The sequence below is a fragment of the Dermacentor andersoni genome, chromosome 1 (genome assembly GCF_023375885.2).
Source record: "Dermacentor andersoni chromosome 1, qqDerAnde1_hic_scaffold, whole genome shotgun sequence".
In the NCBI taxonomy this organism is placed as follows: Eukaryota; Metazoa; Arthropoda; class Arachnida; order Ixodida; family Ixodidae; genus Dermacentor; species Dermacentor andersoni.
The window spans coordinates 284,385,258-284,412,697 of NC_092814.1; the positions used below are offsets into that span (position 1 = coordinate 284,385,258).

Below are 27,440 nucleotides of genomic sequence, written 5' to 3' on the forward strand. Positions count from 1 at the left end.
GTATGAGTGAAAATTAGGTGAAATAGTTACGTTTAATACAATTTTAGTAGCATGCGACATTTGTCAAACCATGCAGCGATGTGACAACGTCTTGCTGCAGTGTGATTTCGTTGTCATTCACCATCACCCGTGTACACGAGACGCTGGACGTTGTCGGGGTCAGACGATGCGAAACGTAGATGTGCATGCCATTTCAGAGCACCCAAAACACACCACAAGAAGTGTAGTAAATGTTCAGGGGTCAGCGAGGAGCGGTAGAGCAGCGGATCCCTTTCCAATGCAGCTCGTGCGGAGCGGCGTCTTGCGCGTGCCTACGGCGTGGACTCGCCGGAAGGGTGTCACGTGATGCAGCAATCTATATAGGAAGTGCACGTAAATGGTGTTAATAGGGTTCAAAGCAGGCTCTGAGTATGGAAAAACATTGACGTAATATCTGCAGCGCGCATAGCGCTGTCAAAAAACAGCAGGATTCGTTAGCGCCGTGCTAGTAAAGCAGGTTAAATTGCGAGAAAACACAGTCGCAAAGTTTGCGAATGAATCCGGCAAAGATACGAATGCAACTATAATCTTGGACACAAGTCGAGAGAAACACTTCGCGCCTTTAGAGCGTGGTGAATCCGTCACCTTCACGCGCCATGTCACGCGCAATCATTTTAACAGTCGTCAACAGTTGACGGCTGAGTCTCCATCTCAGCCAGTGTATTCACAAGGCGTCCTGGCGGTCAGGGTTAGTGAGGTAATGGTGAGGGATCTTTAGGTTTAGCGGCACAACATGTTCGATAGCCTCAGTGCAATCACTCCCTCGTGGTAGATTCAAAAGACCCGGAAGTGAATATTCCCATTATGTATAATTTCGATGCTTCACAGGCCACAATGTTTCTTCATGGAAGAAAAAAATATTCAGCGTGCTCGCCTTTACGAGGAAGACAATGAATCGACGTTTTATGCGAATAAACGTGCAGCCAATTGCTACGTCGATAACTCGAGAAAGGGCAGTGACCCGACCTAAACCTGTCAATTCGTAAACAGTACCATCGTTGCTGCAACCATTCGCATTCAGTGTCCCCGGTTTCTCCTCTGTCGGGCAACTATAATATCTTTGAGGCAATTTTCTCATTGGCAACTTTTCAAAAACGACGATATTTCTTATTAGTTGATCCCGCGCAATGATATATATGATACGCAGAGAGTTACGGGAGATGTAGGCTGTCCACCATGCATCATATTGATGCGCAAATTATTTTCAAACGGTTTTTTCCTCTTGGTCCCACTCAAACATGTGGTAACGGCAGCAGAGATTGATCCGTGCCCTCGAGCGGAACAATAAAGCGACTGCGCTGGTATGACAGCGTGACCGGCACTTTGACACATGAAACCTTGGGTGTTACAGTTGCAAGCAATTAATTTGGCCCTCGTGATAAAGCCGGACCGCGAAAAACAAACTACGTAATTTAACGAAAGCGACCTGGGTTGAGAAACCACTTTAAGCCTGTTTTTCTTAAAGGTGATGTAAAGTTAAAAATTATATCTGGCTGGACGCAACAGTGAACGACGGGATCAAAAGCTCGCAGCTCGAGAATAAATTCCTTGAACCACTGTGTCGTAAGTTTCTTTTATTTCTTTTCAAACTGTTTCTCGCCGCACGTGGCTGTAGTGCACCACTCAGTGGTTCGCAGAACAACGGCTTGTTCCATACTGAATTCGACAGGTATCATCCTGATTGCTGTTCCTTCAGACAACTTTGCAGCATTCTGAAGAACTAAAAATAAAAGCAAAATAACAGATATTATATATGGGACTAATCTGATTCTTGCGGGCACGTAGCGCACAGTTGTTACAAACGTCGCATTCGGCTCAAATCAGGGGCTATTCATCGGCCACATGCGCCGTAATCAACGTTCAAGGCTCAATAAAAAAAAATAATAAAGAAAGAGAACAGAACACAAGAGCCCGCGCTCGCTTTAGACTCGCTACCACGTTGCGCCCGCTTGTCAAAAGCTACCTAACAACTGCTCACTGAACAGCGGTTCAAACGAATCACGGGCAGTGCGTACCCAAAGTTAATGGAGAGGACTTACTCTTCACACCTGAAGAGTGTCAAGGGCGCCAAATCAGCCCCGCTGCCACTACCTGCAGTAGCATCTGTGACAGTACGATTATAGGGTCTTGGGAACTTTCGACAGAGCTATAGCGTATGCATCGAAAATTTTCCTTCACGTATTGTTTTCTGATATGGCCAAACACGTAATACGACGTACAGACGTGCTAGTTTTCAACCTCATAAGCCAAGGTCCACGAGCTAAGATGCACAACATGGGACAGGCGTGCTATAGTTTATCAATCGTTCAACCTTATCAATCAGCCGGACGGCCCATGACTGAAGATGTTCAACATGGGACCATCCCTTATAGGAGAGGTCCTCAATTTATGCGCGAACAGACCACGTGCATACAGTTTCTTCCACTGGTGCTTCTCTCAACTTGTGTGTCGCAAGAGGTTTCAGAGAGAGAGAGAGAGAGAAAGAGAGAGAGAGAGAGAGAGAGACGCTATTTTCTGCAATACTTTAGGGAGCATGGCTCAGCGCCTTGGTGAAAGGGTCAGGGCGTGAGCATGATGGCGGCGTGTCACCCCCGATGGATCAAGGAGGGATACGAGAGGGTGTTCCCACCTTTCTCGAGGCCTTGCGCATGAAGTAGTCGCCGACGAAGGCTGGGTGCTCGTCGAGCCATGCCTCGACGCGGGCCTCCTCGAGCTGCTCTGCCCCTCCGGCCCCCTCGGAGGCCTTCATGGCGGGCAGCAGCAGCGGCGGGGGAGCCCCCCGCGGGTGCCAGCCGGGCTGCCACAGGGGCCGCCAGAGCGCGCGGCCGCCGCCCCCACTAGTCTCGCCGCCCGCCGCCAGCCTGCTCCGCTTGCCAGATGCCGGACCTGCGAGCAACACGGTGTCACACACCCGGTGGGGACGCCACCGACTAAGAAGCCTTTCTCGTAAGCTAAGAACAGCGCGAGAACCCACCATACATTTCCGCCATTTTGTTTCGCAACAGCCACACATGGGCCGAACCAAAAGTTTTTTTCACGTAACAACTCTCCGCATTAGCGGCTCTCCTCATTCGCCATTGAGCCTTTCGATGGCTAGGCAGACATGTAGGTTTGGCCAGGCTGCCCTGCTCTGGATACCCAACAAGTAAGGGCGCGCATCAAGACACCCCATACCAACCAGACGCCCATGGAGACCATAGGCGCCGTAAGGCCGCCTCGAGGAACGAGAAGACGCTCCACGGCCCGTATTCACAAAATAGCATTTATGCTAGAACTGATTGTAAGAGCAAATCCAGCCTATCTTGATGCTGAACATATACATAGCAAAGGCCGCCGGCCAACAGCAAATAGCACTTACGAAGGAAAAGTTTCGTAAATTCAGCCCCAAGTCTTTGGAAAGGCCCTGTAAACAAGTGTTAGAGCAATTCAGCCTAGTAGTATATAAGATAATTTTTTCGAATATATTGCGGAAAAGCGTTGATTAATAATAAGGCCAAATTTGCCCTTTTAAATTATGCGTGCAAACCGCGGTGCCGCTGACGTCCGTGAGGGTAACGTCACATATTTCATACTTTCGTGCCTTTGGGTAATTTTCTTCAAGTCCTGCGGAGTCTGGCTTACCAGACTCCGCTCGTTATAAACTGACCTATTTGTGATTCTCAGGAACGTGGCCTACAAATAAAGTTTAATTTCCTTCAATGTCTCAACTCAATTTGGTGCCGCGTCTCGTGATTGCTCGAACCGTCAGCGTGCACAATGGCCCGCAAGCGTCCCGCTTCAGGAAACGTTCGACAACGCTCCGCTGCAACTGCTGCGCGCCTCTGTATGGCGTCCTCGAAGAACGCGTATGCTGCTGCGGCCGTGACCTGGAAGCGCACAGGCAGTACGCAGACTATTCACGTGGCGACCATCAGCGGTGGAACGAGAGGATGACTGCGGTCGCTTCGCTGCGCAATAAGAAGGGCGCTCGCTCCGACATTGTCTTCGCGTATGAAAACTGTTCCCATTGGGCCAGTGGATATATTACCGCTCGGGCAGAGTGGCGTGAGTCAGTTGGCGTTCACGGGCTGACGTCTGCCACAAGGTGGACAGCAGTGCCTAGCTGATGAGCAGCTAGGCACTGCTGCTGAGCGTAGAGTTCCGACCGAATTGAATAAGGATGAATCAGGGAGATTTAGCGTATACTGCCATCATTTTACCGCATACCTATATCATTTCGGTCACTTGACAACCTTGCACGTGCTGTCTGAGCCGCGCCGTGTGCATGCGAAGCGTGAATCAGCTGGCATGCACGCACAAATCTGGCGAGTGGCCGAGGCGGCAGCGAGAATATAGAGCTGCATATAGAGCGGTATAACGCTTCACTTAGGCTGTCTTTTAATTCCAGTGTCTGCGTTTGAGCGCGCAGCGCAGACTGGGTCGAGCGAACAGGTGTAGACACGTCGCCGCCTCGTGTCCTCGCCTTTTGCCCTCCGCCTGGTGTCAGCCGGTCTGAGCGTTCGTTCCATAGCGCTGTCTGCAGCACATGGCAGTAAGGTGATGCCACGGAGGTCTTTTCAAAACAGCGCATCGCTTTTGGCGTTAAACAATCCCCGTTTCCTGATATCGGGCAGGGTACTCAAACTGCGACAAAACAAACGCAGCAAAACAAATGCAGATATGAAGACCACCATTTCCGACGTCTGCGGATGCGAATCGAGCAAAATGAGCACCTTTAGACAGCAAAGAGAGAGAGAGAGAGAGAGAGAGAGAGAGAGAGGAAAGAAAGCAGGAGACAGGGACAGAAAAAAAAAAGTCAGCGCTCAGTGTCTTGTCGTTTAACGCCCCACGAACTAGCCAAACTAGCCACTATACTGCAAGTAAAACGAATTGATCTAGCACCGAACGGTCACATATCGAAGATACGAAGGTAGTATATAACCATCTTGTTGTAATAGAGTGACATTTAAATCGAGATCAAATAAAAATACAATTATTTATCGTGTCCCGATGGTTCTCAGGCAAAAAAGAAAGCGTATGGAATGGCAGCATCAGGAGCAACTTGATTACATGGCCCGCAAATTATTACCTTTTAGCGAGAGGCAGCGTGTTAAAAATGAGTTGAATAAACGACCATAAGGAAAGCTTATCTTAATTCGCATGGCTGCAAGTCTTATGCCAATTCGCGAGTGCTCTTCTCCACATTGCACTGTTGCCACACTCATCGCGGTTCAGGTCACCGTTAAAACGAAGGCGGATTGTGCACGCTATAAGCCACTAGGCTTCTGCGCGTAATTTCGTCTGGAGCACTGCACGGGCCCGGGCCGCCCGAAGCATTTTTCGGCAGGCCCGGGCCGGAATCGGGCCCGCTCATTAAAGGGCCCAAGTCGTGCCTTCGAGCACATGCGAACATTACGCATTGCATGGTCCAAGGAATTCTGTGCCAAGCTGAAGTGACACGTGCAAAAAGCTTGCTCTTAGTATACCGTAGCAAAGAAAATAGAAAAACAGATGAAATTCAAAATTTTTTTTCTTCTTCAGAAGGAAAAACATTGTTCCCGCGTAAGGAAAACTAAATTATACAAAAAGGGCTCTTCAAACCATTTCCCCGTTACCGCTTTTGCGACTGTACTATTACAACTTTCGATACTATTTTGTTAAGGCGAAAACCTTAAAGGGCTCGTTGCAATGGCTGATACCCGAAAAAAAAAAAAAAAAACGGCGTCTGGTCCAGTGATACAAAAAAAGTAGAGTGGTACAAAAAATATCATCTGCAGCAATGGCTCATACCCGGAAAAAAAAAAACAATCTGGAATGGCTCATACCACCGTAAACAAAGATGCGATGGCTGAATATGAAAGAAACAAAATAAATAACGAAATAAAGAACTAGGAAAAACGGAAAGGAAGAGAGAACGAAAAAGCCTGTACATAGTGCATTAGGTGCTCGCATGTTTCGTTGAGGAGGCCGACCTACAGCGCCACACGTGTACTTCACACTGTGGCTCGTTATATGTCCGGTCTGACCCCTCCGATCGGATAACTTAATGCATTACCACGCGTGCAGCAGGTATTCGCTTTCACGTGTTACAGGAGTGTAACATGTAGCCGATATTTATTTTAGCGCTAACGAAAGGGGCGTCTCTTTCTACTTGTGCGTTTATTTTATGCTGTGCTCGTAAATTCGCCTATATATATATATATATATATTCGCATGCGCACCAGCGGGAAAATAACACCACATGCAATGGGCCAGATCACTGATGTTTCCATGGGAGAAACAAGTATTTCGGTCTTTTATTGCTTATACACTGCAGTTTACAGAACCCGAGAAGGTGAGGCTGACACATAGGGTACAATCTGTAAGTAAAGGAATATATATTTTTTTTTTCGTCGCCCCGTCGTATACACCTCCCACCTCATGAAATGCACTATCGACGCATGCATACAGTCGGTTCACTTCACCGCCATGGATTAGCTTGGCAATCAACCTTGCAGGAAGGCTAGCTCAACGACTAGGGAAAACGTGTCTACTTTGCAGCGTTCGCTTCCTCTTATCTCGAAACACGTTAGTCAACACGTTAATTTCCGGAGCGCTTCGGCACTCCCATCTCGTTTCGTCAGCTCAAGCTCGTGTCAAGCCAAACCCGTCGGTGTGGTACGAAAACGACTAGAGAGAGAGAAAGAGGGAGAGGAGATTGGAACACCTCGTGTCGGTGTGTGCGCTTCATTGCCCGTATATAGCATACGTACACAGATGCACCGGGACGCAAGTCAGCCCGCAAAGGCAACAGCTTAAAAAGCTGAAACCGAAGGTTCCGATAAACGAATGCGCGAAGAGCTTTAGCGCGGAGCAGTTATTCGCGATCGAATTTTATTTATTTATTTATTTATTTATTTCAAAATACTGCAGGCAGCAATGCTGCCCTAGCAGGAGAGGGTTACATCAAGTGCAATGACAAAGATTTCACAAAGGAATCTACATTTGCACAATCAACAACAGACGCTGGCAGACAATTCCACTCTTCAATTGTGAGCGGAAAAAAAAAGACTTCTGAAACATTTTCGTCCTCGCGAAGTACGGGCGGATAACATTCGAGTGATTAATTCTAGAAGACCTGCGTTGTGAGCGGGAAAGCTAAGTTTCGCGCGGGAGACCGATTTTGTTCTGATACATCAAATAAGGCATTTTTAGTCTCGCAATCTTTCGGCGCTCGAATAAGGTCGAGCGCACGTTTGCCGCAGCTGCGCGTATATATGATGCGACCGCAAATCGCCGCGCAAGAGGACTTTGCGCAAAACTGCCACACTAAACACCGCCGCGGCTACGACATGTGCATGGCGCATCGTTGAAAGGCAGCAGCATCGGACTTCAGAACGCGACGTCAATATTACTCCACGCTCAGTCAACAAAGCCCAAATCGGGAGACAAATAACAGCAATATACGAGACCGAACTCATATCGCGTTTTAAGAGGTCGTTCCAGCCGCGGGAGAAACAACGGTACAGCACTCCTTGCTGCGCACGCAAATCGAATCCCGTCTTTTCAAATACCTAATTCTACCAGTGAAACTTACCTTGCTCGCTTCCCAGGGGTTTGTCATGTCGTTTGTCTCACAGAGAAAACTGGACTGACACCGAAGGTGGTGAACTTAAGTGTGGGGCCGGCAATCCTGACAAGGTAGCGCACGATAATGCACCCTCGTAAGGGTTTTATTGTGGTTTGTAATGCGGGCCGATGCTCGAGACAGTCCAATCAAAGACATGAGTAGGCCGATCGTGATAAATTTAAAGGCAAGCGAATATTTGAAACTTTCGAATAACGAATAATATATATATATATATATATATTTACATTCATTCGTTTATTTATTTGTATACAACGCAGTAAGACGGTACACAATCATGTTTGGAACCATAGCCTCACCGGCTATAGTTCGAGGTCCACTATGGATTAAGCATAAACGCGACAGACCTTGTATCCGTAAATCAGTTCCATGAGGATTTTAGCCACACTAGTATGCGAAAATATTAATTACACATTATTCAAGTTCCCAGGTCATACTAAAAAAAAATACGCGAAAGGCAAATATACAACACTGTACACACTTATGCAAAGAACTAAAAGATATGTTCAAGGCCAAAACGTTTCCAGCGGCACAAGCGTAAATATTTTTGAGCAATAAAGAATTTTTTGAAGAAGTTTTGACACTTGACTTTATTCCAAACAGTGGGCCCAGCAAATTCTATAAGCCTCCGTCCATAGACATCGTTACATGGGGCTAAGCTAACTTGGCTATGCACCCCAGCTCTGGTTTCGCATAATCAAAGAGGCAATGGGTCATTAAACATGATAATAGGGGTGGCCGAATATTTGAAGTTTCAAATACGAATCGAATATTACGCACTGGTTATTCGTTTTCGTATTCGAATACAAGCTATTGGGTATTTTCGAATATCAAAAGTAACCACATATTTCGCAACAACGGAGTGTTAAAGTAGGGTCACCGTTCTTTGGCTGCAAGCAAAGTACTGAAAATGATCAGAAGTGATACAACGACAAACTATTTCGAAGCAGTGAAGAAACAAAATTGGCAATGAAAGCTTCTTTTTTTTCGGTTTGGCAGAGGGAGCCTACATGACAACCTTTGGCTGCTTGTTTTTAGTGTTTTTGGCAGTCTATTCATGTAGCAGTTTTACCTTTCACGCTACGACCAGTGATGTTTTACTTGCAACAGACCCCTTTTACATGTGTTTACGGCACGAAAGTCCTTCCGTAGCTTTTGCTTCTTTTTTTCTGCAACTCCTCTTCTTATTTCAGCAACCATTTATTTCGCGTTTTCGGAAAGCTAGTCATACAGCAGCCATTCATTTTTGGATAGCTTGTTTGCAACCAGGCTTTAAAAATGTTGTGGGGCTACCCGTGCAGGTCTAATTACCTAAGTGAATATTCCTGCTGTAAATATATGCGTATGCGTTTGACTATCCGATATTCGATATTCAATTTCATATTCGATTCGATCTCCGATACTTACTATTCTTCTTCGAAAAAAGTTGATGTTCGCTCGTTTATACATAATATTCTTAACTGTATTGACTACGTTTACCTCATATCGGGAAGGTAGAGGCAAAAGTACGAAGCAAATGATATAGTTATTGACTTGCCCTATTCTCCTATCGCCCCATTGATTCGGTATTCCAATCGAATAGTGGCTATCCGTAAGTTCGAATAGATCTCGGGTAAGTAAAATCACCAACTCTGCGATAAATTGCACCTCGGCGGTCACAGTACGCATAAAGCACGAGAAGTTACGTAGTGGAACACGCTTCAAGACCGCGAATACATGCAAAGTGCCTCGAGCGGCCAGTCGCGCGGCAATTTCGCATGTATTCGCGAGCTTTTTTTCACGCTCGAAAAACACTTTTATGTAGCACGTGTCGAGCAACAGAAAGCTGTATCGGGAGTTATTCGTGTTGCTCGACGATTTTCTCATTGACACTTTTCATTTTATCACAATAATTGAGACGTTGATTAGTTAATTAAGGCTAGTTATCTGATTCGGCGGAATGCAAGAAATAGACTGAGTATCTCCAAGCGACGGCAAGCAACATTACCTTGGTTCGGTCCTGTTACGTGGCATTTGCATATGTTTAAAGTTTGGCTCAAGTCGCGTGAAACACCCTGTATGTGTCATTCCAGGAGCCAAACTTGTTTCCGGCCAACCGCTACCATTCAGTAGAAGGACTTGTTGGGCTAGTTGGTGTTTGCTTACCGACATGGTGTAGCACGAAGACACTGTTACAAATAAGATACACAGAACACGTCACAGCGCCTGTGACGCATTCTGTGTCTTCTTTGTAAGTGTGTCTTCGCGTAGGATTACGTCGGTACGCTATCATTCCCACTCACGAATGCTTGTTTTCTCCTATATTGGTCCACTTGAGCTTTTAATAAACAATCTTCATAATGTGCAATGTAATGACAGAAACTCCGTAGCATTGTCGGCAAACTAGAATGACGCGAATATCGGCGGTGAGAACGGCTGAACATTATTCGAAAAGCTATTCGGAAAGTATTCGACATTCAGTTCGATTCGCCTCTGGCACAATTGGATTCGTATTCGATTCGGTCTAGAAAATTACTATTCGCACGACCCCTGCAGTGACAATACATTGCAGTCGCTCAGGTTGGCATGTGCACCGAGCTGCTTCGTCTCTTTCTACGGGTTTGGCGTCGCTGCCACGCCGAGTGGACGTAGCGGGGAACCTCTCGCACAGCTGAAGCGCGGGAGAGCGCGAAGGATAGCTGTGACGGTACAGCGTGGAGCAGTTTGGAGAGGAAGCAGATGCGTATGTGGCGCTGGTTTATATATACCGCGTAGAGTTCGCTGTTTACTGTACTCCGAATATTTTTTGATGGAATTCAGTTTAACAGGAAAAAGTCAGTGAAACCAAAATTTCCACATATATATATAGAGCTGTAGTCGGCGATTGGTGCGCAGCTGCGAGCCTACGTGCGCTCCCATGCAAGGAGCCTGGCGGTAAACGCCATGCATCAGCGCCTGCCACCCAGGCAATCTGTGTTGTTGTTGTCTTTTTTCCTGATTTGACTCCATTTAAGCCTGCCGCTGCGACGCAAACGAGATGCAAGGAGGAGGAGCAACAGGGGGAGTATTCAGCGTAGTCGGGGAAATCCTGTCCCGGGTGCTGGCAGTATTCGCGCTGCGGCCAGTGCGGTATACATGGACGAACAGTGGCAGGTTCACAGATGCGGGGCGGTATCTACCAAGTCATTGGTCTCTGTACTGCTTCTTGGAGCTGTGCACCTACATAATGTTAGAGATAAAGTATCATTCCATCTGTGCTCGAATATCAACTGCACTAACTCCTCTTAATTTCTTCATAGTCGACATCGCTGTGCGGCGTTGTGTCCTTGCTATAGAGTGCTTCTTACAAACTTAGTTATTCAGTGTACTGGATGCAACTACAGTTTTGAAGACCAGAATCTGCAGTCGTTCAGCACGCCTCAGCGTAAACAAAATTAGTGAACCAGATGTTCACCGAAGAAATAAAAAGAAAACCGGTAAGTTATATGCGAAAAATATTCACCAAAAAAAGCTGGTGAAAGTTCATGAGGAAAATTGATTCACCTAAAGGAAACCAAATATATAACGGGGGGGGGGGGGGGGGGACGGAAAAAAAAAAACCGGAAACGCTAAGCCCTACTTATCGCCACAAATGATGTTCGTATAATTCGGTGCGACCGCAAATGCACGTTAACAACTTACACTAAAACTGTTTGTAAGAAAAGGCGTCAGCCAATCGCGATGTCGGGCATGAAAGGCGGTCGCCCAATGGGAAGCAACACTTACGAACGAGGCGATTTGTGAATTCAGCCCTGTGTCTGGTGCGAGGGATACATACGCGTTAAACGTCAAGCGTTAGGTTTCGTACTTCTCAGTACTGTTACGTCTCAACACAGCCAAGGGCATTAACTAGACGATTAATGCCCTTGGCCCGCAGTACTGCGGGCCTTCAAAAAAGAGCACTTCTTGCTCTGAAAAAGTTTTTGGAGGACACCAACATTTTGGGAAAATATTAAGTATCAGATGATCCGAATACGCTAAATGAATTACATAAACGTTGTTCGTGGTTCATAATTGGTTTATGTGGCGATCGGAACTTTTACGCAATATGTATAATTCTGTTCTGTACTTGCAGTGTATTACATGTGCTGTGTGTTCTGGCTGTTCAAAACATCTGACTTTATATATGCGTACGTGGACTGAACTAATGCACAGAACTTTGTGACTCATGTACTGTTGGACTGTATATTTTTTATTGATCCGGTGTTCTACTGAGTGTTATATTTTCTGTCGCTATTCTCCCTTTTTACGCAAATTTGTTTCGTTTGCCAAGTGACAAGGAGTAGCCGGTGCCACCATAAAGGGGCCAACCTCTCCTAACATTCACTTCAATAAAAAAAAAGAAAAAAAAAAAACTAGACGATTGCCAGGAGGAAACCCAACCCATCTAATGAGCGCCTATCCAGAAGTCAACACAGCGCTGACACCGACTGGTGACGGGTTCACAAAAGGCCCCTCTACCTGCACCTGACAAGCTGAACTAATGGATGAAGGGGGCCCAGCCCAAGTCGACGGCTACCGAATAACGGCACCGACCTCGGGTCCCCAGGTTGCGGCGCGCTGGCTAAATTTGCTAAATATGCTAAATTTGCGGGGCATATTCAGCGCCATCGGAGGTGGAGTGCGGCGAAACGTTGCGATTGTTATTGGCCGGGTTACGGTCATCAGATTCCCTAGTCTAGGCGCCTAGGGAAGAAGACGGTACTAAAAGCGGAGACCTTTCGTGCAGGAGAAGCTGACGTATCCTGATGCGAACTCAGACGTTTAATATGCTCCTGCAGGGAGTGGGCTTCCGTGTCTGGAGCTAGCGTAAGTAATGCAAAATAAACCCTTTTCCTTCATTCCTACTACCGGACGTATAAGTCGATGAGCTTGGTGGATTCCTGGCCCGAACGCCACCGCGAGCCGCAACAGTACGTACACACCCGTACTTGCTATCCTTCATAAAGCTGCACCGCGAGACCAGCAGTGCGTCTCGATACATCGAGAGTGTGGTGGAAGCGGTCGAGGCTATCACACCGATGCACACAATGCGAGATAAAAAAAAAAAAGAAAGACACTGCCCAAGCACTCCGTACAGATGGTTAACCAGCGAAGCTGAAGCGTGCGGCTCCGGTGCTTATTACTGGGTTAATCCCGACGGTTCATTAAACGAAGGTTTGGTAGGCTGCCGGATCCTCGACACGCAGTTGCTGCTTGCGTTCGGCACGACGAGCCTGTTCTCGTTGCACGAGCTGCAGCATCGGCACGGCGCAGACGAGCTCGTTCCCGGTTCTGCTCGCGGCATTACTGATCTAAAGCTGCCTGCTCCTCAGGAGTATCCATGAGGCGTGGCATACCCATTTCGGAGCCAGAGAGAAACTGCTGCGCGCGCGCTAGGCTACGACGCAGAGCAACGACGTCACTATTGGCGCAGCCAATCGCGCGCCTCTTTCTCATTTTTTTTTTCCGCACATGCGCATCGGTTGCGCCGGAGAAGTTTCGGCGTACAGGCGACAGGTGGACGGACGGTCGAATCGGCTAGCCATATACAGCTTCGCTGTAAAAAAAAAAAAAAAAAAAGGAAATTCAGTTTAACGCGCGAAAACAACGATCTGGTTATGAGACACGTCGTAGTCTGAATTCATTTCGACCCCCTGGGGTTCTCTTACGTGCTCCTAAATTGCACAGTAGACTTTTTTTTTTATCTCCCATGGAAATGTGGCCACCACGGCCTCGGGATCTAACCCGCGGTCATGTTATCAGGAACCCGTGGTTGAGGTTATCAAAACGTACCAACAAGTCCACCCCGCCCTCCTTGCCGCGGCCTCGAGCTCAGCAGCAGAGGTGCTCAACGGAGGGCGGTTTTTCAAAGGCACTCGTGAACGTGGCTCAGCTTCCGCGGCGCGTTGTATTTTTGCGCTGCGCCGGCGAAACCTGACGCGAAGCGGTACGAAAGTACGTACGCACGAACGAACGCCAGCGGAGACCGGCGATGATCCGCGCGCTTCGTTCGCCGCGGGGCTTGGTTGCAGTATCGAATCTCGCGTCGTCGCTCAAACGATCGGCGCGGAGAACACGATCTCCACCGGCGGTGACGCGAGTCCCGACCGGCGCACCATGCACGTTCGTCGCCGAGATGGACCATGGAGGCCCCGGACGTCGGCTCCCGTAAATCAAAGGCGGGCGCCGAGCTGTCGGCCGCCGCCGCGACTGTGGCACGCACGTGGACTGCGCGGCGGCCGGTGTCCCCTTTCAATGCAGGCATATCGGCGCCCGAGTGCGAGAGGCGCGCTCGACGTGCTCGGCAACCCGAGTTCGGCCCACCGCGGGCCCGATCAGGCGAGCAAGGAAGTTCGAAACCTGCACCTTTCTGCCGCCTTGAGTGCGTTCGAGGGTCTTGGCCGCAGCATTCGTCTAGTCGCAGTCCTGAACATGGCGAAAGCAACGCGCGTTATGTCTGCAGTTGTCGCACGAAATGTCCGGATGAGAGTTCCGCGCAGTCTGTAATGCGCACGGTATACGTGAGTGGGGAGACAATAAATTCCGTCGCCAATGCCGACTTCTTGTTAGAACCCGTGAATAATTTGTTGTCATACTGTATGGCATTCTTTCTTTTTAGCCGAGTAAAACGGGAAATTGAAAATTGCCTTTATTTGTTTCGTTCAAGTGGGGAAAGGACCACAGGCTAAAAGCTACAAAAGTGAAGCTTGAGCGCGCCTCAGTTCCAAAATAAGTACTAAATACTTATTTAGTACTTATTTTGCAACAAAAGCGCAGTTACCAATCAAGCTCATAACATTATGCCTACATAAAGGGTTGCACTCAAATGAATAGCAGTTGAAAGAATAAACATTCATATGTACAGCATTAAAATGTTTCAACATCTGAAAGTAGTATCAGAAAAAGAAATTGCGAATAAAAGTTGTAATAAATGAAACATTCCAGAAGTCCCTCGTGAACAATCTACACAACACAGAAAGGCCTACGTACTGTACATTAGAAAATATCGTTTAGACTCTTCAAGTGTAAGGGTAAATATATCACCATGACCCACCGTAAATTACCTCCCACATAGGCCGCGAGCGGTCGCGCTCAGCCGCGTCATTCGCAGCGGCCGGACCAGAGGACACGCGCGCCCACCCTCCCCCTAAATGCACGCGCTCACCTCCACGAGAAAACGGCGCGCCTCCTGCCCGCGAGCCGCCAACCTTCTCGGCTCAGCCCGCACGCTTTCCTTCGCGCCTACAGCATACGGCACGCGGCCGGTATCTAAATCGCGCTTATGCTTTATGCGGAACCTTACGCCGACGACAGGGGAGTAAATTCGCCTGGAGTGTCCATATAATTGCTATCGCAATGAAACATGAGTATCACCTGGCACAAAAGACTCTCATGCTTACGTAAGCTTGCTCCCGTGTACGCGATAGGCCAATTTTTTTTTCTTGATTTACAGTTTTCTGGAAATTCTTTGCCAGGTAGACTCATTCCCAAAACTTCCCATGACTGTTGCACTCCATATGATTTCCGAAGCCGGCAGGTGTGGCTATACACATGCGTAGACTGGCCTGCTTAATAAACAAGAATACATCGTTCTTTCGTGTTCTGTAAAGAATAATTATACTGTTGCTGCTTATCTTTATTTATTATAGCTACATTTGTAAGTACATTATTATCGTGTGTGAATTTCCTTAGCCTAGATTCATTCTCGATGTGTTGCCACTTTTTCCGCCCATATAACAAGTGGTGGGGTTAACCAAGCTGGCTTCAGAGCGACTTCGCTTCAGGTGCCGAATTCACAAAACTTTTCGTTTGTAAGTGCTGGTTTTCACTGGATAATCGCCTTCGCTAATAACATGTCCTACATCACTATTCACAGGCACAAACGCTTTTAGCATGAGAACGTTATGTGAATACGCGTGCCCAGATCTTTTAATCCCACAACCAATAATCTGTATTACGCGTTAAAAGAACATAAGTAAACACAAATGCAATCTTATACTAAAGGTACCCGAAACGTAAAACATAATATAATCGGCTGAAATACGCAGGCTGACGATAAACGCGCGCACACAGAAGAAGAATGTCAAGGTAAATTGGAACCACGCAAGCGCCCGGCGTAATGAGTGCGCGCCTCGGACGAGTCCACACGTGCAGACGACGCGCATTCCTTTGGACACCGGCCGGTGACAATGACGGATGACGTCGACGACGAGCTAAGTCGCATACGGATGCGACCGAAGCCTAGGCAGCAAGAGCCGAAACCAAACGAGATGATGGCACGCAGAAGCACCGAGCAGACGACAGGCCGCAGGCAGACGAGGAATAATGGGCGGGTATTGAGACCAATTCGCTCAAGGGCTTTCGCATGCAAAACAGAGGCATTCACTTCTTCAAGTTTTTTTTTTTTTTTTTTTTTTTTTTTTGCGCTTGACCCTCGACCATTCATCTTAAGCTGTCACTCGGGGCGACGACGACAGTGTGGGAGTGTGCGCACGAACGGTTTTGCCGCAGTTACTGCAAGCAGTGCAAAGATCAGACAGCAGAGGTTTCACGACGGAACAAAAAAAGCAAAAAAAAAAAAGACATACAGAAGTGATCACCGCACCCCCACTTACTTAAGCGCGCCAACGCACACGCGTGCATGCTGATCAGGTGACCAACTGTGTAAAGAATAGTACATCCCCACGGGGAGCGTAGCCTGGTACGAAATCTGGACAAGGAAAACTCACCCCGAGCGCTAAGCGGCTTAGCGTTACTCCACACAGTACCGATCGCCGGTTCCCGTGGAGTTCAAGTCTGCCGTTAGCGATCATTGTAATGAACGATTTTTAGAGGTGTTTTAATAGTGAAGTTTCTGAATCAAGGCGAATACGAATATTCGAGAAAACAAGTTTCGGATATCGAATTGAAGGCCGAATATTTTATCATTTCTAACCAACGCGAATGAATGAACGAATTCTGGGGTTTCACAGGCCAATACCAGGATTTTATTATGAGGCACGCCGTAGTGGGGGGGCTCCAGATTAATTTTGACCACCTGGAGATCTTTAATGCGCCATAATTGCACGGGAGACAGGCGTTCTTGCATTTCGCCCCCTTCGAAATGCGGCCGCCGCAGCCGGTATTTATTCCCGGGACCTCGTGCTTAGCAGCGCAACGCCATAGCTGTTAAGCCACCGTGGCGGGTCTAACCAACGTGACCTAACCAAATATAATGTCTGCGTGGAATAAGTTGGTAAAGAAGGCTTATTTGCATTATTCAATGTATGCATGTAATGGCGTTTAAGACAAGGCGTCCGGTCAACTGAGGAGGTTGTACGTGATAAGCAACTTCTTTCAGTTATACGGCGCCCCACGACAATGACAGTAATGAAACAACCAAGGAACATATCCCCCCATGCAGGGTTGATCTCGTCGAAGGAGCCAAGTGTGACACCACAGGAGTGTACTTCGGTATAAAGAGATGCAACCAGGACAAGGTTGGCAGTAAGGAACTGCTTTGCCTCAATCGAGCAAACAAAGCATAGGATGCCTAAAGGTGAAGTAGTCTTGCTGAATGATGGGAACTTATTGTACAGAAATTAGCATACGCTGCTCGCTGAGGAAATGGAGCAAGCATTACGTCACGCAGCCAGCCTTGGCAAGCGGACTCTCCGTGAAGTCATACCCCCTCGCTGTTTTCGTCGCAGTGTCAGCCCAACACGTGACCTCTGAGACTGAGCGTATTGGCCTAGATTCCCTGGAATGCTTGGTTCCCGGTAGTTTTTAATCGATGCGCACTTGTTCGGCTGCCCTGCCGTAGTATAGTGTACTAGAATATGGGGTAGTGTGTTCAGGGAGGACTCACGGCTGCCGCAGTTGATGTTGATAGTCACGAGATGGCGCCACCATGGGCTGTCGCCTCATGCACCGCTTCCGATGCGCTACGGCGCTTTGCGCCCATCGCGCTTAAGAATCGGCTTTTTTAATTGTTAGCACGTCAATGCCAAGACGTTCCTGCTTCGACAGCACTGTCAAAACAATTAACTCTGGTCTCTCGGGTGGAGCCATCACAGATTTCGAGAAGAGAGCTCATTCCTTCATCAAGCTGTGCATTGCCCGAGCTGACAGCTCTTGCGAGTTTATAAAATGAGAAGCAGTTTACAACAATCAGGAACTACGTCGATGTGGGATAATCACTTGATCCGCGTGGTTGTCCGACAATCCCGAAGAAGTTCTCTAACGTATGCGTTAGAGAACTTCTTGCAAAGGTACAGAGAACAACTATGGAAATGCAGATGCAATAACCTCCTCCATATCTGCATGTCAACACCGCTTAAGAAAAAGTCACCTACAACAAAAATAACAAAGGATTACAAAATGGCAGAACGAACTGCAAATTTTTGAAAATTATTTTCAGCAGTCTTACTTAACAAGATCTGTTGATAGCAACTGGGAGCTTTATAAGAATGTGTTGCTCAACTTGGAAGCTAAATAGGCACCAACAGTTCTTGTGAAGTCCGACTCTAACAATCAGCGGTTTAATAAACGGCTCAAATCTCTCCTTACTAAAAAGAAAAGGCTTTACAGAAAAGCCAAAGTCACAGATAACTCAGAAACAGAAACAGAGAACAAAACTTCGCTTTGTCACAGAACCGTCTAAACTATAGTAAGACTGGTTAACTTCTTGCCCAACAAAATTATCGCGAAACAAAGCGAATAACGTCAGAAATATTAGGAATGCACTGAAGATTGGGGAAGTAAAAAATAAATAAGAAGGCCGTGCACAGTTTACCTTTGAAAATAACTATAATTCATCTTTTAGCAGCGTAACATCGGGTGTGCCACAAGGCGTTGATTTATCGCCTCTACTTTTCCTCATCTACATCAATGACTTACCTGCTAATATTAAAAAAAAAAACTCAATGCCCTTCCACACTGTGAAGAAGGATGACCAGTGAAGCTGTGTATGCGGGACCCTTAATGACGAACTGCACCTCCGCCGCGGGTCGGCCCGGTATTGCACTATCTTCGGGATTGGCCCACGTATGGGGAGTGCTTAACGCCTGCTTCACCTCTGCCGCGGGTCGGCGCAGTACTGCACTACCTTCGGGATCGGTCCACGTATGCGGAGGGGTGTGCTTAACGCCTGCTTCACCTATGCCGCGGGTCGGCCCGGTACTGCACTATCTCCGGGATCGGCCACGTATGAAAAATTGTTGGTCTACCCACGGACGCGATCCGCCAGATCCTATTCATAGACAGGATCTGGCGGATCGCGTCCATGGGTAGACCAACAATTTTTCATACGTGGCCGATCCCGGAGATACACTTTGGAGCAAAGGGAGGCACAACTCGCCAGCTCAGATCCGGAGGTGCAGCTTGCGCTTTTGGATCACGTCAGGCAGGCGGCAGCAGCCAGTGGAGCCCTGTACTTGGGGCCCCACCCATCGAGCTCATATCCTTTCATCCCAACCCCTTTCAATGAAGTTATTCCTTCCTTCCTATTCATAGACAGCTTCGCTGTAAAATAAATTACGTCTGCTAGCGGACGACTGTGTCATATACTGCCCTATCAAAAGCTTGAATGAGATTCCGGCACTCCAACACGATCTCGATTCCATCGCAGTATGGAGCGAGAATTGGTTCATGTCACTTAACCTTATTAAATACAAAGCTCTGTCATTAACCCGCAACCACAGGTTAACCAGCCATACCTACACAATGAATTCTGCTCCTATCAATCATGCCCCGTCTTACAAATACCTCCTCGTTCACATGACATCGACACTATCATGGTCAATGCATATTGACAACATCTGTTCTAATGCTTCACGTAGCCTTGGATATTTAAAACGTAACCTGAAAACCGCTGAAATAAAAAAAAAAAACGTAGCATATCTAACATTCGTACGTACGCAGCTGGAATATGCGTCACCTTTCTGGCACCCTTCCCAATCATATCTTACCTGTGACATAGAAGCAATACAAGATCACGCTGCTGGGTTGATAACCTCCGAATACTCTGGGGAAACCAGCATAACCGCACTAAAACGTACACTCGAACTACCATCACTTGCTTCCTGCCGGATCATATCTATAGTCTGTGCTTGCTTCACAACGTTTATTAGAATCCGCACTCCAGGCATCCCCTGTTAAATTCACCCCCCTGTACATCTTCCCGCTTAAGAGGAAAAGAGAGAGATAATTTATTTGAATGAAGGCAGAGAGGTCGGCCTGGCTTAAGAGGAAGCTTTATCTCGGGTGCTCCTATCTAAGTACATGTAAAAGGAGAATTCGCTTTTCTCTGCAACCACTGCACCAAACTTGTCAATGATTGCCCCATTTAAAAGAAAAACTTAAAATCCAGTGACTGTTGGTTTCGAATTTTTGATTTAGATCGTCATTTTTTTACTAAAAAGTGGCAAACATCGCAAATTTTGAAAAACAAAGAACAAAACTATCGACTTTACAACTCTAACTCAGCAATGAAAAACGATATCACAGTTCGATGAATTGCATCTAATATCTAATAGTACATCTAAAGCGGACAAAATTGATATGTTACACATGAATCTAAAAAAAGTTGTAATATGGAAATGCAGCTTTGCAGAACCCTTGTTCACAACGTAATTAATTCACGTAAGATGTAAATTCACACATTCAATTTGTCGGCTTTGAGTGACATAATGGATGCCGTTTACAGAACCGCAGCGTCTGTTGTTGATGCAGAGCTATTAACTTGTAAACTTCGTGTTTCCATTTTTTCCGAACTTTCCAACTTTAGAAAATTCTCTTGAGAAAATTCAGGACCTAAATGGAAGTTACGCTGCCAACAGTTACTAGAAATTAACTTTTTCTCTCAAATGCAACAAATTTCATTAAAATCGGTCTAGAAGTTATCTCACAAAAGCGTTTCTGCGTTTCACATGTATTTTAATAGGCCACATCGGAGTTTGGCTCGAGCTAAAGCTTCCTCTTAAGCCACAGTGGCCCATAGCATGCATTCGGTCTGGTTTGGTGCCTACAGGTATGGCTCAACCCACTACAGGGGATCGGCCATGAATCGGGCGGCAGTAGGTAAGAAGGGAAGAATACTTAAATAGAATTTTGTAATTTAGAAATGATAGTAAATAAATACTAATCGTTATTATCAATTTTCAGGATGTACTATTTTAAAATTTGAAGTTCCGCCATATTGTCAAATTTTATAATAGCGGCATATTGAACCATCCAGAGAGGCCTAGAGAGCTCCTATGGCCTCTCTGATTGGCTCAAAATTCCGCCATTACAGAATTTGACAGCATGGCGGAGTTTGACAATGCCAAGAATAGAGCCCCATGCCTGCGCGCCTCCTCTGAACTACAGCTCCAGTAGTTTGGGCAGTTCGTAGCAGTCTCACTAGCCATTTTCGCAGACGCGCTTTAGGGGATTTGGCCTCGTGAAGTGGCTCCGGTGAATTGCATCCAGAAATTCAGTTGGCTAATTTCGCTTTATCAGTCAGTACTGATGCTGCCGTGGTTCAACGCGGACGTTGAGCGTGTTTTCAACCAGCTCAATGTGATTAAATCTAAGTTAAACAACAGAATGTGCACTGAGATGACGAATGTCATCTTTACCGTGCGGGCCGGTCTCCAAAGAAACGAGAAATACTGCTTCAGCGACATGCTGCCCGAGCACCTATTCGCAAGATCGGCTCCACAGAGGTCCGCGGGGTCAGCTATGGCACCGACACTAGACTCAGCCACGCCAGCAAACAAATACACACAGATGATGCAAGAGCATATCCAGATGAAACAGAGGACATTTTTTTGTGTAAGTTTAATCATTACGCGGTAGCTCAACCTGATTTCCGGCCAGTGATTGTAGTTCACGGAACCATCTTCTTTTCGTTTCGTTTCGAAATACCTTTCCCGCACTTCCAGTCGCACAAAACTGCGCTTTGTAAAAAGCGGCGGAACCCATCTCACGATGGCTGTCGACGGTAATGCGTGTAGCATTGAATCAATATACCGACACAACACACTGCCACCGTCGAAACGAGTTATGTGTGAGGCGTGCACTGCAGCGCAACTTTTGGGTTTCCCGAAGAACACTCGGCGCCATCTAGAGACGCCGCCGCCGCGAAGCCTGCGCGTGGCCTCTGAAATGCATGGCGCGCCGGTGCGCGCGAACGCTGAGAAACGCGTCATGCGGCAACCAGTCTCCTCTCTCGCACTTCTTTCTGGACACGCTGCGCCATCTAGTGGCACTGCCAAGAAGCCTGCGCGTGGCCTCCGAGACAAGCGTGGCGCGCCGGTGCCTGCAAACGCTGAGAATTGTTCTCTCGCTTTCCGCGCACTCAGATGGCACATAAAGAGGTTCACTGAAGAGCGGCACACACCTACTGGCACAGTGACCCAAGTTGGCCTCAAAGAAGTTCATTGAAGACAAGCACAGACCGAGTGGCACATACCCAGTGCTCGAAGTCTCTCTCTCTCTCTCACAAACACGCACACACGCACAGAGCTAGAGAGAGAAAGAAAGAGAGATATAGAGAGGAAAACAGAGAGAAAATACATACGCACTGTGATCTATAAGTATACACAGCCGCGACGACAGAAACGTTTACTAAGGCGTCGGTTATCGCTTCCACCCTTTCATCGCTCACTAAAACGTTCGTTAAGAAAAGAAAAAGCTTGATCGTATATGACGATATGCGGGCTAGGTTTTTCCGTGGGTCTACGCCATCGCAAAGCGGGGCGAGCGCACTCGAGGTTGTAAACACGATCGAGACGAGATATGCACGAGGAACGCCTCAACCGCGCTTCCTGTATGAAGCATCGGCCGCGCTACCGCGGCCCTCATTAATCATCAGCACGCCAGTCGTCCAAGGCCACGCGCACGCTCGACAGACGTCGCGGAACGTGTTCGGAACGCGGCGAAATGGCCCGCCTGCTTCCGCCTCCGCGAGGGCAATCCCCCTCGAGCACACACACACACACACACGCCAGTGCTGGACGGAGCCCCGCTCGACGTAATCGTGACAGGCGTCGCGCGCCAAGCGCTTTCGCTCCGCAGACGCGTGTACTGCCCACGGATGAAGCCGGCGCGAAAGAACCTTGAGCGCGGGCGTTCCTCATAAACTGCACGGGGTCGAGACCGTCACGAGTGATGTGACAGAGCAGAGACGCGCTTGGGCTACAGCGCGCGCAGTCGCAAGATTCCGAGGGATAGGCGCGCATGCAGGCACAGCTGGAACTGCTTGCACGAAGCAAGCAGTGAATTGCCCCCGGGTAAAAATCCTGCGCGCAAACGACAGTACTGAGTTACAGTAAGCTGTCGAGCGACAAAGAAAAAAACATATGTCGCACCACTGGCACTTCTTGGTCGTTCGACAACTTACTGTGCGGTAATCTTACTGTAACAATGCGCGAAGGATTCTTTTTTTTTTTTTCTTAACCCACTGGTAGTTTTGATTTAAGCTATACGAAATATGTCCTCTATGCAAACGGCCCCTGGTAAGAAGGGCACGTGACTCACGGTTGCCACAGGTTGCTTATGGGCCGTACTATATATAGTACTAGATGAGCACACTGATATGAGTAATTAGACAGCTTTGGATCGGCTTTCTGCAAAAGCTCGGGTGGGTTCGATTATTCTACATGAAAAAGCACGGATGACAAGACAGGAGACTGGCCGGCAACTGCCTCTGGAAGAGGCTCAGTGTTTGCCCACCTCTTTCAAGAGACAAAGGCAGAGACGCAAACAACAGAGAAGTTCAGTGAAACACGGAGGCTTCAAACAACGAACAGTGGTAGAACAAGGACTGCCGCTGGAACCATCGTTTCCGACAAGTGGACTTTGAAGCGTGTCGATAAGAAATTAGAATAGAGACAGTACACAGGAAGTACTGCAAGTGGCTTGTGAAAGAAAAAATATGCGCCACACAACTATTTCATGAGTTACAGGCTTCATGAGCGGCAGGCTTATGCAGCTTTTGGAAGATTTCCCGAAACGTAGCGGCTATAGACTGCCCAGACATGGGGTGAACGCCCGGATAATAAAATATGCATAGAGAAAACGCCCCCACAATAAGGGATGTGTCTACAGAATTGAGTCTTCTGGCGGGCAGTACTGCATGGTTAATACGTTTAGATCTAATTGAATTTTCTAAACAAAGCAGTATTTTGTGTGTTTCTTTAGCGCAGGGTAAAAATACAACACTCCTAGTTTGGGACTTCAATACCGCAGCTCAATGCGGAAAAAGTACGCCGCACATCAGAAGTTATAGATGAAAAAAACAAAAAACAAAAAAGAACAGGTGCGTCTACAAGCGCCTCGATGTTGTCACGTGTACTTATTTATCCTTTTTTTCCGGGGGACTGCATTTCACCCGCTAACAACCTAACGTTATCGCTCAGCGCAAGACGCGCCGGAATTATTTAGAACTTACTCGAATGTTATCGTTGATTCTATCCGTTCCGCATGTTCTCGCCAAGCCATGTGTAATCAGATTGTACGCGCGACACGAACTGTGTAGCACTTTCTGGAAAGCACGCGGGCACCAGCGATTACGTCGGAACCTTCGACGAGTCGTGCATAAAAGCTGACGCGCTTGACCCGCAGATCAAATTTTCGACGATCCCGCGAACAAGACAGTTGTTGTGCCAGTCACGTCAACGTTGACCCAAACTCGCCCAGTACAAAAGCCTGATATACTACTCACATTGCTGGTGCAGCTGTGAAGGCCTCCTTCACGCATCAGATGCAGTGCTAAGACAGAGGTTGCTCCACGCACCGCCCAGAGCAGAGTTCGTCTTCGGCAACTACAACGCGCAGGGAACTGCGAACGCGCTTGCCGGACCGATCCAAGACGATGACCGGCGTCCGTGAGAAAGAAAGAAAGAAAGAAAGAAAGGGGAAAAAAAAGCCGCGGCAGCGCCGCTTTGACTCTAATTATGCACGAGCGGCCAGGGCGACCTTCTCCTTCCCGACTCTAATTGCCTCCTCGCAGACCAAACAACGCCGCTACACGCTCGCGGGGGATGGTGTGGCTTGCGCGCGGTGCGTACGTTATTACGCGACGCACACGAAGGAACACAGAGGGGAGCGAGCACAAAAAGGCAAAAATCTCAAGGCGGCGTGTGGACGTTTCGGAAGAAGTTAGCTGCATTTAACTGTATGTAGTCTTCCCACGCTTTAATGCGTCGTGTAAAAAAAAAATGCGCGCTTTTTTTTTCATACAGCCTGATGAAGAAGATTAGAAGAGAGAGATGAGCCGACGCGGAATTGACCGCACGCGTACGTATATAGTACACGGCAACCAGTGAGCATCATGCGCAAGCAGTTTGCTGAAATGTTGTCAGTACACTTTGCAGGCGTCGCCTCGCAAGATCACTGAAGCTTCCATGCAAATGTTGACTATAATACGGCTTTTTAAAAGAAAAACAAACTCAGTGCCCTTCCATTTTGTAAAGGATGACCAGCGAAGCTGCGTATGTGGGCCCCCTTAATGGCGAACTGCACGTCCACCGCGGGTCGGCCCGGCATTGCACTATCTTCGGCATCGGCCCATGTATGAGGAGTACTTAACGCCTGTATCTCGTTTATTCGCGCGCTTCGTCTCAATACGCCAAGCCTGAAGTAGCTTTTCAACTCGTGCTGACTGCGTTGCAAAAGCTTTCTGCCGCATAACGGCTCACTTACCTCCCTTTTATTGCTGATGGCAGACGTGCCTGTCATGCGCCTGTTTTACTCTGTAAAATTAGCAGGCTTGTGGTGAGGAGTGTTTTAGCACGTCCCCTTCCTCTTGTGGACAAACAGCACAAAATAACGATATTGAAATATTTTCTTTTATTTGTTACCTGTTTCGTTTCGTAAACAAGTGGTCGTCGTTATGAGAGAGTTGGCCTTCAGCAATGCTTAACGTCTACTGCGGCAACATTTGAAAGACGCCAGCCAGCGTGAGCAGGATGGCGCGCAGTCTGAGCGCATCTTGTGACGACAACCTGACAGCAAGTGACGCAACCCCGGGCGCTCGCAGTAGGAAGCATACAAGGCAGCATGACGCCATACCACCGAGAGTTGCAAGCTCCAATCTCCGTATGGAGAGGGACAGGAGGCAGGAGAAGGAGGAGGGGGAATTGCACAGAAACGCGAGGTCGGCTGTCGTAATGAGAGACGGCGAATGTGCGTGCATGACACGCTCACAAGGATACCAGATGATGGCTACCACACAGCTGCGCGGCTCAGGAAAAACAACGCGCGGAAGGTTAATGAATGCACCGCACAGAGTGGTTCGACGTCTACCCGCGCACTGTCCAGGGCGAGAGAGTTTCTGAAGCACGAGCCCCTGCGGCGCGTTTTTTCATCGCCCTCCTCGCTCACGCGCAGGCTCGTATTTCCCGCGTGAATGCTTCCGCGCGCGCGCAAATGTGTGCCGCCTTGTGTGGCTGATCGAGCAACCGATGCCGTCACGATCTTTCGATTTCTACCTAGTCCTGCCATCGTGGGTGGACAAAAAAAGCGTGGCTGCGGGCACAACTGCGGGCGAGCTGTTCAAGGCCGAGCGCACATTTGTGGGCATCGGCTACGTATCAGTGGTGGCAAGCCCGACTTGCTCGCGATGAAATTAGGACACTTGGAAATAGTGAGGCAACGCGTAATTTTTCGTATCGTCTTATCAACATCAATATTTGTCCTTGTAGTTTTTTGTTGCTCTTGTTTTTAGCAGTGTCAACAGTTTTAGTAAACTAGTACCTGATTCTAATCCTATTTACACCAACTGTACACTGGCATGAAAAGGCGCTATGGGGTCTTACACTAAATGGTACACGACACGATAGAACCTGTCATGTAGTGATCTTCCTATTTTACTGCTTCAGCTGCATTCCTGTAACCACGCCGACACGCAGTCGCAAAGGTAGAGGAAATTACCAGTGGGCTACTAACCGATGCCAAGAATTTCCATTTAATCAATGGAGAAAGAAATGTCGCACTTTTGCCCGAAAGCGAACCATCGATCGCGATAGAAATTAGTGGACAGCTACACGAAGTAAAGATAGTAGTTTTGTGGGCCTTATAAACTTGCAAACATAAGCATACTAACTTAGTTAACAAGCATAGTGTCCGGCGCGCACTAGCAAACATGAACACATTTCACTCGATGACCCCGAAAACTCGCTGTCAAAACGCTGTAGTGAGGAAGCGCGGCAGCAGCAGCCAGCGAATTGACCTTCGTGCTGTGTCTCGCATCAACGCGAACAAAGTCGCGGAAAGACAGCGCGCGGCGGACTCTTTTGGGATACAGCGTCCAGGGCGGCCACCCGGAGTATAACGCCCCCCCCCCCCCCTTCGAGCCTTGCGCGCGACGGAAGACAGCGCGCTTCCTTTCCGCTTCCCTCCGTTGCGTTCGCGAGATTGAGCCGCGATCGCCGGTTCACCCTCGCACGCTTTCCCTCGCACATACAGCGTACGGCGCGCGGCGACGATTTTATCGCCGTTGGACTTTATACAGAACCCAGACACGTACCCAGGGGGAGGGCGGAGGGCCCCCCCTTCCCGAAGCTAAGCGGCATAACCCCCCCCCCCTACCCGCTCGCGCCCCCACTCTGCACACACATTCGTAAAGCGCCGACAAATCAATCTTGAGACTTGACAGCTATTCGGTGGTCAACATTTTGCTGCCTTTTTCACTCCTTTTGGATGGCGGTAGTTATCGGCATCTCCTGGGGTGTGAAGGCCAGTTTTCTCATCGATGCGGTGCCCATTTCCTCCAAGAAATGTGAAAGGATAACAGATGGCTGTCAATTAAGCGCTTCCTTAAGTAGGCCAC

The 27,440-nt window shown here is 48.0% G+C and overlaps 1 protein-coding gene across 3 annotated transcripts in view; it reads right to left on the reverse strand.

The window, feature by feature from the left end:
- Window positions 1-27,440, reverse strand: part of Pde11 (Phosphodiesterase 11) — a 255,259-nt gene that overhangs the window by 85,405 nt on the left and 142,414 nt on the right. For all 3 annotated transcript variants that reach the window (XM_050195768.3, XM_050195769.3, XM_050195770.3), the window contains one exon: window positions 2,669-2,925. In XM_050195768.3, the coding sequence (XP_050051725.1) occupies window positions 2,669-2,788 (120 nt within the window). In that variant the 5' untranslated portion in view covers window positions 2,789-2,925. The remainder of the gene's footprint in view (window positions 1-2,668; window positions 2,926-27,440) is intronic.